The following is a 14,447-nucleotide window of genomic DNA, read 5'->3' on the forward strand; positions in this document are numbered from 1 at the left end:
AATACCAGAGTAATTCCACAGCTTTCTTATTTGGAGCAGTCTGCTTATTTTTAATGTGTTTCTAATTATGCAACCGAATTGCTTTGAAGCTGGAATGGCAGACAGGTGCCACGTACTGTGCCCAGGGCCAAATTCAAGGTCCTTCTGGGGAATGGCACGAGCAAGCCACTTGCAGACCTGTGACTGCTGGAGTGATACGCTCACCAGAGTTGCCAGCTTAGTTTCAGTGACCTCTGAATTAAATGACACTTGGTTCTCTACAGCCACATTTGTCATTAGGCAACTTGATTGTCTTGGAGGGTTTGGAATGAGAAGTCCCTCAAATGTTATTAATGCCAATGTCCACTCTTTAGGTTCATACAAATAATATTCCCGTGGCTCTTCAGAGAAAATGAATTGTTACACTTCATGCTCGCTCTGAATCCAGAGAGCTCATTGATATGTTTAGGTTTGTAGAGTTCAGCCAAAGTCATGGGGGTTGAGAGACGATAGAGTCCTCAGGTGTCCTTAGCTGAGCTCGCTAGCTTGTCTCACCAAGATGATGTTTGTTTAGAGTCTGTTCTTTACAATTGTTGGATTCTTGGACAGCAAGACTCAATGGGAGCCAAATGAGACGAGAATGTTAGAAGAAAAAAAAAAAGGTTTAAATTACAAGAGGCTCTGACAATGAGTTATTGTGAATAGAGTCCATCCTTGTCAACAGAATAAAGTCTCCGTGACAAGGTTGTTCCCTCACAGTGACTCAGTTGTGCAGAAACTATGCGTAAAACATTCCACATCCAAACCTTAAGAATGGAGTCATAGGAAACAGGGTTTCTACAGAGTATTAGGAACTTGATATTTTATGCCAAGTCTATGTGGCTCTAATAATGTAGGAGGTTGTGTGGAGAAATTGATACGCCCTGCGTGCCCTTGCATTGCCACGTAGATGAAAGGAAAAGACATTTTTGAGCCCCAGTTACCTTGATTTATTCCCCATACTGCTAAAACTGCCTGGACATCCACCAATTCTGTCTTGTGCTGAGTGTTTCTATGTAATATTAGTAAACGAGGTCCTGGACCGAATCAAGGGAGGCAGACATCGATTTACTTTCAGACTCAAAGTGACAGTCAGCACTCCTTATTTAATGTCTCTTTGAGTGTTCCTTAAGATATACATTTATTATTTAGGCCTGTACCTGAATTTGGGGCAAATTACTTAACCTCTATAATCCCTGCTGTTATCACCTTTGAAAGGTAGGCTTGCTGATAGAATTAAATGAGATGACTTATGTCAAGTGTCCGGAACATAAATATTGAGGGGAAACTAGCTGTACGAACTTGGAAATGCAACAACCACTCTTAGATTCTGTTTCCTCATCTATAAAATATATGGAGTATATGGGAGCTCTCTAAAATGAAAAGGCAGCTTTAGAATTTCCCATTTCTCTGCTATGGGAGGCATTTAGACAGAATAGAAAAGGAGTTCTCCATCCTGGTATATTAAAGTCAATTGGAAGCAATTTTTAGATTATGATCTAGAGTCAGCTAGAGGTTCTGATTCAGCTGATCTTGGATGGAGCCTCAGTTCAGCTGCTCAGTCATATCTGACTCTTTGCGACCCCATGGACTGCAGCACACTAGGCTTCCCTGTCCATCACCAACTCCTGGAACTTACTTAAACTCATGTCCATCAAGTCGGTGATGCTATCCAACCATCTCATCTTCTGTCGTCCCCATTGGACATCGATATTTTTTTCCACCCACCCCACATGATTCTAACAGCAGACAGTGCTGCAAACCACTCAGCCAGATAACTGCTTGAAGATTGTTTATGAGGCTGAAGCCTAATATGTAGCGTCTGGGAAGACCAGGTAGTGGCCTTCTCCAGATCGAATTCCATGAGATTTCCAGATCTAGCATTCTAGATTTCATCGCATGACTCTTCAAGGAACACATTCATACACATTTGTAACACCTTGGTCCTCTGGCAGCAGAAACTTGGTTTCCTAGGGGCTTTAGGGCTTCTAGGATTCTCATGCAGAATTAGATTGCCATTCTTGGCCTGGGACTCTGAGAAAGGAGCAGGTCAAGTTTGTAATGTTTTTAGATTCTTATTTCCTAGGAGGGAAGATCAATTTGAGTTATAATATTGGTGTTGGAGGAGAGAAAAAGTCATTTTAAGATTTCATCTGCTTTCTAAATTCAGGGGGAAAATAGCCCTGTATGCATAATTTGTAGGTTTCCTGTGCTTTCAAACAATGATTTCTGCACATATTTCAGCTTTCACATAGCTTGTCTGACTCTCGTTCCAAACACAGTTCCAACGTAGCTATTGAAGGTGCTAGATTTATGAACTCAGGAAGCAAATGAGCACACAGAACTGAATGGGTGAGAACAGAAGTAAAACAGAGTCTGCTTCCTCAAGGACCTAGTAGCTGATAAAGAGCTAGATTAATAAGCAGAAACACTTTGCTATGAACATCTGTAGAAAGAACAATCCTGAGGGAGAAATTATGCCACCATCGAGGCTACAGGCCTGGTAATTGATCCTGACAGTAGGTTAAGTTTAAAATAGATTTCTACCTCATCTCCCATTGGAAGAAGATAAGGGTGATAACACAGAACCCAGAAAATGTGACCTCAGGGCTATTTACAGGTGATAAAGGAACAAAGTCTAGTTTCTCTCCTAGCATCATGGTAAATGTGTTTTCCCAACAGTGCTGTGGTAACATTTTATCCTGTTACTCTGTGAATGCAGTAGGTATGGGCTGTTTTCTTTTTATTTTTAACTTTCTGTTTGTTCATGAGTGAAAATAAGTCATTACCGCAGGAATCAATCGGTGTGGTGTAGTATCAGGTGCTGTATGATATAGTGTTAGGACTCTCAGCCTACTTACTATAGTAACTGAGTGACTTTGGGTAAGTTACTTTATATCCCTGTGCTTCAGTTTCCTCATCTGTAAAATAGGAATTTATGATATAGCCCTACCTGTATAGTCCTATCTATAGAATTGTGAAAATTAAACCATGTAATGCGTGTATAGTATTCAGAACAATGCCCAGCATATAATAAATGCTCACTGGATCCTAGCTGTTACTAAAACATGTGAACCAGAAAAGGCACATTGACACTTTTATCAAAATTAGTTCAAAGTAAAAGACCATTTCCTTCCAGTTAATACTGCTTTAAAAATACCAATTTACAGGACTGCTAATAACCAAGACAAGAAATGCAGAACCCTGATGGATCACCAGTGATCCACTGACTTGTCTTTGAGCAACTCGGTGATCTTTCTTGTCTTTAATTTTTCTCCCTTTGCCATGAATGTAATTCAGACTTTGCCTTATTTGTGTTGTGAGGAAGCATGTAAGGGAAGCACACACATATAGTAAAGTAGAATCAAAAGAAGCAAGTATCTGTGAAGTGCTTTGCACCACTAAGAAAAAAGTGCCTGTTAAATCCTGTGTTTCTATGTGGACCATTTCTTTTTTCTTCCTCTGCCTTCTGTATGCCCTTCATCAGCTCCTCTCTGCTGCTCTAGGAAGCTGTGTTGCTAAAGGGCCAAGGCCTCTGGTAAGGGGGCGGTACCTGGGGGGTGGGGGGCTTTACTTCCCCACCTGGACCCTCGATGCACCTAAACCCTGGGGCCCTTTACATGGGCCAGATGATAAGAATGACTTGAGAGTGACAAGGAAAGAGAAAAAAGATTTTAAAAACCTGGCAGTGGCTTTCAAAAATGTCTTATTTTTATTTTGTTTTTATTTAGTGAATTTTTCACTGGCAATGCTAAATCCAGGCAGAATTCTGGAAGAAGAAATGACTAGGTAATTGGCTAATATATGTATATATCATATGTACTTCTTTATACTGTGCTTTTAAAAAACATTTTATTTGAAAATAATTTCAACCTTATGAAGAGTTCTAAGCATGTACAAAGAATCCCTGTATACTCTTTAGCTTTTGTTAGACTCTTTATCCTATTGTTTCCATTTATACCTCCTCCCCTGCCATTTAAAGTAAGTTGCACTGGGGACTTCCCTGGTGGTCCAGTGGTTAAGACTCTATCCTCCCATTGCAGGAGGCCTGGGTTTGATTCCTGGTCAAGGAAATAGATCCCACATGCTGTTACGAAGACCCAGGGCAGCCAAATGAATAATTTTTTTTTTTTTTTTAAAATAAGTTGCCCAGAGCATGTTCTTTTACTTATAAATACTTCAGATTGGTTCCTAAGAACAGGACATTCTCTTCGTAACCACAGTACAGCTATCAACCACAGTACATTTAACATTGATACAATACTTTGACCTGGTCTACCATCTGAATTCTAGTTTTGTCTGTTGATCTAATAATGTCATTTATGGCATTTTTTCCTTTTCTTCAGCCTTCTTAATAGAAATCCCCAAAGCCTGTCACATAATGTTTGTATGTTTACTTTTCAATTAATGTTGCCTACTTAAATGAGTACTGTCTGTTGCCGTAGCGGCCTGAAAGGAAAATATATTTGAGAGTAATGAAATTGAATTTATTATTTCTAAAGATACTAACTTCCCTCTAATTTAGTTAAGACTACACTCTGAGTTGATTTGAATTCATAACATTTTAGCATTGGTTTTAAAAAATCTTTCAACTTCTACTCATCAGGAAGAGAGCTTTTTGTTCTTTGTGAAACAACATGGGAAAAACTTACCCTAAGAGCCATTCTGCACGTTCAGCCTATTTATTCCTGTTTTGCGATGTGGTGAAGTTTTTCACAATGCAAGGCTAGAATGTGAATTATGGAAGAGTCAGATTGTGTCTACAGCTTATCAATATAAGTTTTAAAATGATTCATGAACACCACTGTATGTTTGCAGTTAACCACACAACTTTATTTTACCTTTGGCTGATAATTCAAGTGGATAGATTGGCCACTGTTCTATTATAATGTAAGAAAAGAGAAAAAAAATGGGTATGTGTTATAATGTCCTACATGGTCTTTGTGATATGTCAGTAAATTTATTAATTTCCAATTCTCAATATTTCTCTCCCAAACATAAAGACTCTATTTAAAAGAAACTTTTGAATTGTTTTCCAGATATGCATATTATTATTCAGGATTAGGTGCTGGAGTTCTTGTTGCTGCCTATATACAGGTTTCATTTTGGACTTTGGCAGCTGGCCGACAGATTAAGAAAATTAGGCAAGAGTTTTTTCATGCTATTCTACGACAGGAAATAGGCTGGTTTGACATCAGTGACATCACTGAACTCAATACACGGCTAACAGAGTAAGTATGTTGTTACCTACACGTCCATAAAGAAATTAACTACTAGCTATGGGCAAACTTGTCAAGGGAAGATTTTAAATGAAAAAAAAAAAGTTTGCTCAATTAAACATTTGGTGTGTATTGGGAATAGATGATCTGATAGCCATCTCTAGCAATTACAGCCTAGGCCACAGTGCATTTTCCTTACCTGTTAGGTTTTTTTTTTTTTTTTTGGCCTCAGTTGCATCAGTTCAGTTCAGTTCAGTTCAGTCTCTCAGTCGTGTCCAACTCTTTGCGACCCCATGAATTGCAGCACACCAGGCCTCCCTGTCCATCACCAACTCCCGGAGTTTACCCAAACCCATGTCCATCAAGTCAGTGATGCCATCCAACCATCTCATCCTCTGTCATCCCCTTCTCCTCCTGCCCCCAATCCTTCCCAGCATTAGGGTCTTTTCCAATGAATCAACTCTTTGCATGAGGTGGCCAAAGTATTGGAGTTTCAGCTTCAACATCAGTCCTTCCAATGAACACCCAGGACTGATCTCCTTTAGGATGGACTGGTTGGATCTCCTTGCAGTCCAAGGGACTCTCAAGAGTCTTCTCCAACACCACAGTTCAAAAGCATCAATTCTTCGGCGCTCAGCTTTCTTCACCGTCCAACTCTCACATCCATACATGACCACTGGAAAAACCATAGCCTTGACTAGATGGACCTTTGTTGGCAAAGTAACGTCTCTGCTTTTAAATATGCTATCTAGGTTGGCCATAACCTTCCTTCCAAGGAGTAAGCGTCTTTTTATTTCATGGCTGCAATCACCATCACCATCAGCAGTGATTTTGGAGCCCCCCAAAATTAAGTCTGACACTGTTTCCACTGTTTCCCCATCTATTTCCCTCAGTTACATAAGTAGGTGTATTTGAAGACTGAGCTGACATTCTTTGGGGCTTCCTGGTAGCTCAGACAGTAAAGAATCTGCCTGCAAATGCAGGAGACCTGGGTTCCATCCCTGGGTTGGGAAGATCCCCTGGAGAAGGAGATGGCAACCCACTCTAGTATTCCTGCCTGGAGAATTCCATGGACAGAAGAGCCTAGCAGGATACAGCCCCTGGGGTCACAAAGAGTCGGATGCGACTAACACACACTCACATCCTTTACTTGTTTCTCTCTCACGGGGCTTATCACAGGCCTGGCAGATATATGATGGCACTCCAGTAAGATGGATGAATGAGCGAATCAGGGATTGAATGAATTCATAAAGAGACTTCTCTTAGTTCTTGTTGACTCTTCACTTATTCAACAAACAATTGAGGGCTTGTTAAACACTGTTCTAGATGTTTGTGGTTTAACAGTGAATGAGACAAAGATCTCTGGCCTCTTGTTGCTTACGTTCCAGCAAGGGGTGATAGATGATTAGCATTTCCTGGCTGGAGATCCTGGTAATGGGAAATGTTCAAGAGGAAGGAGGATCAGGGCATTTCCGGCCTGGCTGGCCTCCATAGGGACCTCAGGTCTGCCGCTGGACATATTTGACCTGAGGAGTAGCGTATTCACACTTCCATTTCCAAAGGATCACTCTGGCTGCTGTACTGAGAACAGAGTGGGTTAATAATCACACCATGGATAGAAGGAAGGAGCCCTTCCTTATTGCTGCTTTCAAACAAATTGAGACATATGTTCAAAATGCTAATCCTTCTCTAATAGGATTAACTAACAGAACAGCATCAACTTTTAATGATACTGACTTTCCAGAAGCGTGAACTAATCCTGAATTTCTTCCTTTGTACAGTTTTTAAGGGGGGAAAGTGCCATTCAAGAGGCTACGACCGTGAGAGGGGCTTGCGGGCATCTGAACGAGCTTTGCCTGTGTCTGTGTGGGTTAGATGTTTGCTTCGCCTTTCTGACTGAAGACCTCCTGCCTGTAACCACTTAGGTGTGATCTTTTTTAGTGACATCTCCAAAATCAGTGAAGGAATTGGTGACAAGGTTGGAATGTTCTTTCAAGCAATAGCCACGTTTTTTGCAGGATTCATAGTGGGGTTTATCAGAGGATGGAAGCTCACTCTTGTGATAATGGCCATCAGCCCTGTCCTGGGACTCTCTACAGCTGTTTGGGCAAAGGTATGTGAAACATGGGCATGACTATATGTGTTAACTGACACAGACAGAGTTATCTTCAAGATGCAGGATTCTGGTTACATGTTGTGCAGATCTGTTAAATGTCATTCGAAACCGCGTGCAGAAGGATGTTGTTAATATGGTGCTCTAATAGGGAAGATTATTTTTAATGTGATTCAAAATGTCAGATACGGGACTTCCCTAGTGGTCCAGTAGTTGAGACTCCGAGTTTCCAATGCAAGGGACGTGGGTGTGATCCCTGGCCGGGAAACTAAGATCCCACATGCTGCATGGCCAAAACACGAAAACGTCACAGTTATTACCTCAATTACAGTTTTCGCACTCTTATTTTTTTTACTTGTTTTAAAATCAATAAAACATTATTGATTATTTTTATTTTTATGATTATTTATTGGCTGCGGCAGGTCTTAGTTGTGGCACATGGGATTTTTGTTGTGCTGCACAGGTTTCTCTAGTCATGGTGCACGGACTTTTTCATGGTTGTGGTGAGTAGGCTCAGTTGCTCAGTGGTATGTGAGATCTTAGTTCCCCGATGAGGGGTTGAACCCATGTTCCCTGCATTGGAAGGCAGATTCTTAACCTGTGGACCATCAGGGAAGTCCCTGCACTGTTGTTATTACTTTGGGTAAATCTCCTGGCATAGTACTTTAAATTACATAAATCATTTTGTCCCTATTTTAGGAAACATAGTTTAAAAGTTACGTCATTCAGGTAGTCACTCAATCGTATCTGACTCTTGGTGACCCCACGGACAGCCCGCCAGGCTCCTCTGTCCTTGGGATTTTCCAGGCAAGAATACTGGAGTGAGTTGCCATTCCCTTCTCCAGGGGATCTTCCTGATCCAGGGATCGAGCCTGGGTCTCTTGCATTGCAGACAGATTCTTTACCATCTGAGCTACCAAGAAGCCCAGTTTAAAAATATAACATAACTTCAAACTATTGCATGAATATAAAACATTTAACTAGGTTTGGATTTGCTCTGTTTAATAGTGATGGTTATATGGCACTCTGCCAATTTTGCCTTGCAGTAAAATCCACATAACCTGTTCCATTTCAGCCAACATTCCAGGGTTGAGCAATTTTACTGGCAATTTTTGCTCATTTTGGGGTTGATGATTACTTAATAGACGACTGGCGTCTCTTGTGTTTCGATTCTTCCTTTAGCTTTCTCCTGCAGCATCTTGTTTAGCCATCTTATAATTCAGTAGACTGTCCGTGAGTAGATCTGGAAATGTGGTTTTCAAAGTGATTAAAAATCATTACACAATAATAATAAGGATGGTGAATCCTTTCCAAGCAGTAAGGTTTTAGTTTAGTTTACAATCAATAGAGAAAAAAACAGTAGTAGATATGGGACTCAACACTATTACCAAAAACACTATCTAGTGAATTACATGTGCCTTTCCTTTTCTTCACTCTGTTACCGAATCAAGTCCAGCTACTTGAAAAAAATCATTACTTGCAAAAGCTGGTAGAAAGGAAAGTTGCTTTTAATCAGAATGCTGACAATCTGGGGGAGATGGTGGACTCAATGTCCTCCAAAAACCATCTCCAAAGATTCTGTTCACTCATGAAATATTTTAAAGGGGCAAAGGAAAGCATCTCAGTTAATCATTGTGACAGAGGGTCAGAGTTGACAGTACTCCCCATCATGCAGACCTGTGAGCAGCTTTGTCAACTTCTTGTGATTTTTCTTTAAATGCTATCTCTTTACAGTTTATTCATGAGATTACTGAGGGGGAAGCTAGGGAAGAGACCTGGTCATTTGTTAATGATTTATTCTTTATTTCTACATCTTTGATCTATGAAAAGAATCAACAAGTTAGGTGAAGTATTGTGTGATCAAAAGATTTGAAAGGGGGACTTCCCTGGTGGTCCAGTGGCTAATGCCTTCCGCTGCAAGGGGTGCCAGTTCGATCCCTGGTCGGGGAACTAAGGTTCTACATGTGGCCAAAAATTAAAAACAAAAAAGTTGTGCTAGGGCTGGAGACAAGCAGAGCATGGGGATGCTTGGTTTAAGGTTAGTGGCGTGACAGACGAAGAGAGAGAAATCAATAGAGAGAAGATAGTAGTAGATGTGGAGGGCTTTTTCCTGCCCAGAGCTACTTACAACTTCCCTGGGGAGGAGTTCATTAAGGCTGATCACACCTAGCCTTTGTAGGGGAATGGAAGAAGCTGTTGGATGTGGTATACTGAGGGATGTTTGGTTCATAACTACAGTGTTTGGTAAAGGACAGGGTTTGGGGAGAAAAAGTAAGTTGAAGAGTTGATCAGAGTGTCTTTTAACTTTTTTCCCTATTCGAAAGTCATGTGTTTCTCTTCTTTCCAGATACTCTCGGCGTTTAGTGACAAAGAATTGGCTGCATATGCAAAAGCAGGTGCCGTGGCAGAAGAGGCCCTGGGGGCCATCAGGACTGTGATCGCTTTTGGGGGCCAGAAGAGAGAGCTGGAGAGGTCAGGAAGGTCCTTTGTCCATTGGCTCAAAGAACTCGCTTTTATTACATTTTGTTACTTATTCTTTTGTGGTATGAGGGCTACAGTCCATGCGGTCACAAAGAGTTGGACATAACTGAAGACACTTTTAGCACGCAGGCATGCACACATGTCTACTGCTTTCCTTTGCCTAATATAAACCCCTTACCCACAAAACATTGGCACCCTTTATTGATGGCTGGAGTTTGTCAGACTTTACAGCAGGGTTCTGACCTTTTTTGGCTACCCTGGTGGCTCAGATGGTAAAGAATCCACCTGCAATGTGGGAGACCTGGGTTCGATCCCTGGGTTGGGAAGATCCCCTGGAGGAGGGCATGGCAACCCACTCCAGTATTCTTGCCTGGAGAATCCCATGGACAGAGGAGCCTGGTGGGCTACAGTCCATGGGATGACAAAGAGCTGGACATGAGTAAGCGACTAACACTTTCACTTTCTGAACTTTTTATGTTCCATGGACTTCTTTGAAAGTCTGATGAAACCTATGGACTCCTTAGAATAATGATTTTTAATGCCTAAAACAAAATATGTAGGCTTACATAGGAAACCAATTATAGTGAGGCACAGTCATCAAAACATTTTTAAAATTGTGATACAGTAAATCCATGTCTCTATTTTTAACCTACTGAATATCAAGAACTAACTATAGGTCTAATACCTACTGTAATTCAAAATAGGTCTGTGGGTAAAATGTATTTCAAGATATCTGTAAAAAGTAGAACATGATATGAAAATGATCTGGGATTTCTATTGGCAACGCAGTCACAGTTACTGCTAACGCTACAGAGGCTTGTTGCCTGCACTGATAATCGAAGGAAATGCTGGATTTTGGTTAGGGGTTAGCAAAATTAAAAGTGTAAATTTTTCCCTGTTCAAATTCCTTAACCAGGGATTCCAGGTCGAGTACCTCTGCTCTAAGGGGCAAAATAGACAAAATGTATAGACAAAAATGTATGGGCCAGAACAAACCCCCGTAATAAAGGCTACTCAACTCTCCAACCAGTTTTCTTTAAATAATAACATACCCTAATATAACTGAAGCAGGACTCCATGTAAAATATTTTCTTTTGTCATTCTGCGGGACTCTTGATACCTCCTACTCTATGAAAGAGAAATTCTCTGGAAATTCTCTAGCCTTGAAAGCAAAGGTTCCCCACTCCCCTCTTTTTAATTTTCTCTTTCTATTCCTTAAGTCCTCTTGACAGCCAACCTGTGCCTGGTTCTCTAACCTCTTCCTTTTTCTCTCTCACTGCTGCTTCCTGCACACAATAGCCCACACACCTCAGGATGTGAGTGTAATCAGTGCCGCTCCATTAGCTGCAAAAGGCGAGCCATCTAAGCAAAGGTAATTACAGCATGTCCATCACTGTCCCCGGAACCCGTGTCATTGGGGCTGATGTAAACCTCCCTGCCCGCACCTTGCAGCCAGGCCACCTGGCATTCAGCACAGCGCTGGGCGTGGGGTGCCAGCTGTCTCCCCAGGGACGCAGCTCTGCTAAGTCAGTGCACGGCCCAACACCGAGGAAAGAACACTGGAGAGTTAGGTGCTTTAAGTAATTAAAAGATAAAATTTTGGGTGGCAGGATGCATTTTTAAAAATGAATAAATTCTCAGCATCTTATTTGGTTAAACTAGAAAAGATGTGATGTTGTTTGTTTTTGTTAGAAACATACTAATGGTTGTGACCTTTTCCCTAAAGTCTCATTGTACATCCAGTGGATTTTTTCTTTTCTGACTTTAAGGAGCCAAAATTAAATTTTATACACTCTCTGCATCTATCATGGAATGAAAGGCTTAACTGAAATTGATGGAAAAAACATTGTTATTTAACAAAACAATTCTAGACATGTGTACCTTTATGTCAAATCCCAGAAGCCAGTAATAATGGATTTTACTTAATATTTAAAATTATGGTGATAAGAGAATGAATGGTATTTAGGAAGAGATTAAATTCTAAAACAATAGCAATAATAATAAGAATAAGATTTTATCAGACTTTGCCAACTATGTGCCAGCACTGTTCTAACAACTTTCTGACATTGTCTGTCAACCTCACAATCATCTAGCAAGGTAGGCATTAGTAACTGCATTTTATAATGCCATTTGCAGCAATATGGATGGACCTAGAGCTTGTCATCCTAAGTGAAGTAAGCCAGACAAAGACAAATATCCTATGATAATACGGAGCCTAAAAAAAATGATACAAATGAACTTATTTCAAAACAGAAACAGACTCACAGACATAGAAAAGAGACTTATGGTTACCAAAAGGAAAAGAAAGGGAGGGGGAAATTAGGAGTTTAGGATTAACGTATACTCACTACTCTATATAAAATAGGTAAGCAACAAGGACCTACTCTATAGCCCAGGGAACTATACTCAATATATTGTAATAATCTGTAAGGTAAAAGAATCTGAAAATGAATATATATGTATATGTGTGTGTGTGTGTGTGTGTGTGTGTGTGTGTGTGTGTGTGTGTGTGTAGCTGCATCCCTTTGTACATCTGAAACTAACACAACACTGTAAAGCAACTGTACTTCAACTTTTAAAAAGTAATTCCATTTTACAAGTGATGAAACTAAAATCTAAAAAGGTTGAGTAAGAAACTATATCCCCTAAGTAGTGATCTCTTCATACCCTGTACCCTGGCTTAATCAAAAACAGAACAAAACAGAAACCAAAGCGAAACAAAAAAGCAAAGGCTGGAGTATAAGTACACAACAGGTAAAATTCCCATCCCTTACCCAATGGGGTCAAGCTTCCCTGGTGGCTCAGATGGTAAAGAATCCACCTGCAATGCAGGAGACCCAGGTTCAATCCTTGGGTCAGGAAGCTCCCCTGGAGGAGGAAATGGCAACCCACTCCAGTATTCTTGCCTGGAGAATCCCATGGACAGAGGAGCCTGGTGGGCTGCAGTCCATGGGATCACAAAGAGTCAGACACTACTGAGTGACTAACACTTTCGCTTTCTCCCAATGGGACAGCAGAGAAGACAAATTAGCCTGTCTTGAGAATATAACTGCTTTAAGAGTCCCAAACAGTGTTTACAGTTTACATTTTGGTGCCACTCCTGGTGGGCTTGCTTTCTCTTCTTCCTCCTTAACCTTGACTTGTGATGCTGGCCATGAAGGTTGATGGTGAGGTTCTCCCAGGGTTGGGAGTTCAGTCCTGGATCAGCTATGGGAACATTGGTGGGACTGGTGGGGACCGAGGGAGATGAGTCCAGGCCAGTAGAGAAAAGGCTCAGATGGGTTCTGGTCCAGGCTGACCCTGCATTGGTTCAATTCCCGGGAGGCTGGGTATCTCCACGGGTTTCTTGTTTGATGGTTTTTGTCCCTTAAACCTCTAGCTGTCCAGGAGGGGAATATAGCTAAGATTATGGATTCTTATTATCATATTTCCCCCTTCATTTTCTGGTAGGTATCAGAAACATCTAGAAAATGCCAAAAGGATTGGAATTAAAAAAGCTATTTCAGCGAACATTTCTATGGGCACTGCCTTCCTGCTAATATATGCATCGTATGCACTGGCCTTCTGGTATGGATCCACTCTAGTTATAGCCAAAGAATACACTATTGGAAATGCAATTACAGTAAGTCGTTTTCCTAATATTTGTGACAAATCTGAAAATACTGTTTATCTATCTACCTCTTCTTTCATTTTCCTCCTTTTTGAAGGATGAACCATGGTTCTAACCTTTTTACTTGTGGCAAACCTTTGCTCAGTCCTGTGGGCAGAGCTGGCCTTCTAGAATGCACAGAGCATAACATGTGGTTAGACCAACTGAGAAACATATGGAGCATATAAAGAAAGATGGAAAGAATTTATGATGAACAAATATCATTTGGCACCATCCTCATTGTGCCTGTGATTTTCATTATATAAGAAAGTAAACATAATTATACATAGGTCATAGTATGAGAGAACATTAAATTTATATCATATTGGCTATCCAAATACAAGATGAAAAGTGATTTTAGTTTTTTCTTCTTTTATAAAATGAAAATAAGTTCATTTTATGATTAGAAAAATTATGCATACTAATTATACAAAAGATTAGGGTGCTTTTAAAAATTAGAAATTACTTACAATTAGAATTACTTATGACCTGAAAATCCATATACACTTAATGATAACTTTTGGTGTGTATCTTCCAGATTATTTTCTGTATATGGGTTTTTTTTCTCTTGAAATCTAAATTGTATTATGCATATCTTTTTGTAAATTTTTTTTATAAACTAGCAACATATTGTGACCTTCTTTCCATGTCAGTGATGGTCAGGACAACATATAATCATTCAACTAGCCATGTTTTAAAACCTTCACTTCCCTGTCTTTCTAAACAGAGGACATGGAACACAGTTTGACCCCTTGATGATGACTTAGGAGCATTATGAAAATTTATCATTTCAGAATGTTCTCTAGAGTGGTACCTTCAGACCCCCATTGAAGTGTTGAGGGCTGTTTGGCTGGATGAGGTTTCATCACTGCCAAGTCTGTTTTTTCTCATGTTGGTCCCCTCTCCTTGTCAGCTTGGAAGCGCCCACCTCTCTTTACTTCCTCATTTGCTAAATTTTACAAAGCAG

The 14,447-nt window shown here is 40.4% G+C and overlaps 1 protein-coding gene across 1 annotated transcript in view; it reads left to right on the top strand.

The window, feature by feature from the left end:
* Positions 1–14,447, top strand: part of ABCB4 (ATP binding cassette subfamily B member 4) — a 68,753-nt gene that overhangs the window by 5,478 nt on the left and 48,828 nt on the right. Inside the window, exons 3-7 of the mRNA XM_081536508.1 lie at positions 3,750–3,807; positions 5,058–5,249; positions 7,179–7,350; positions 9,698–9,822; positions 13,282–13,453. Coding sequence (XP_081392634.1) covers positions 3,750–3,807; positions 5,058–5,249; positions 7,179–7,350; positions 9,698–9,822; positions 13,282–13,453 — 719 coding nt within the window. The remainder of the gene's footprint in view (positions 1–3,749; positions 3,808–5,057; positions 5,250–7,178; positions 7,351–9,697; positions 9,823–13,281; positions 13,454–14,447) is intronic.

The sequence above is a fragment of the Giraffa tippelskirchi genome, chromosome 10 (genome assembly GCF_054371585.1).
Source record: "Giraffa tippelskirchi isolate mGirTip1 chromosome 10, T2T-mGirTip1v1.2.pri, whole genome shotgun sequence".
Classification (NCBI taxonomy): domain Eukaryota; kingdom Metazoa; phylum Chordata; class Mammalia; order Artiodactyla; family Giraffidae; genus Giraffa; species Giraffa tippelskirchi.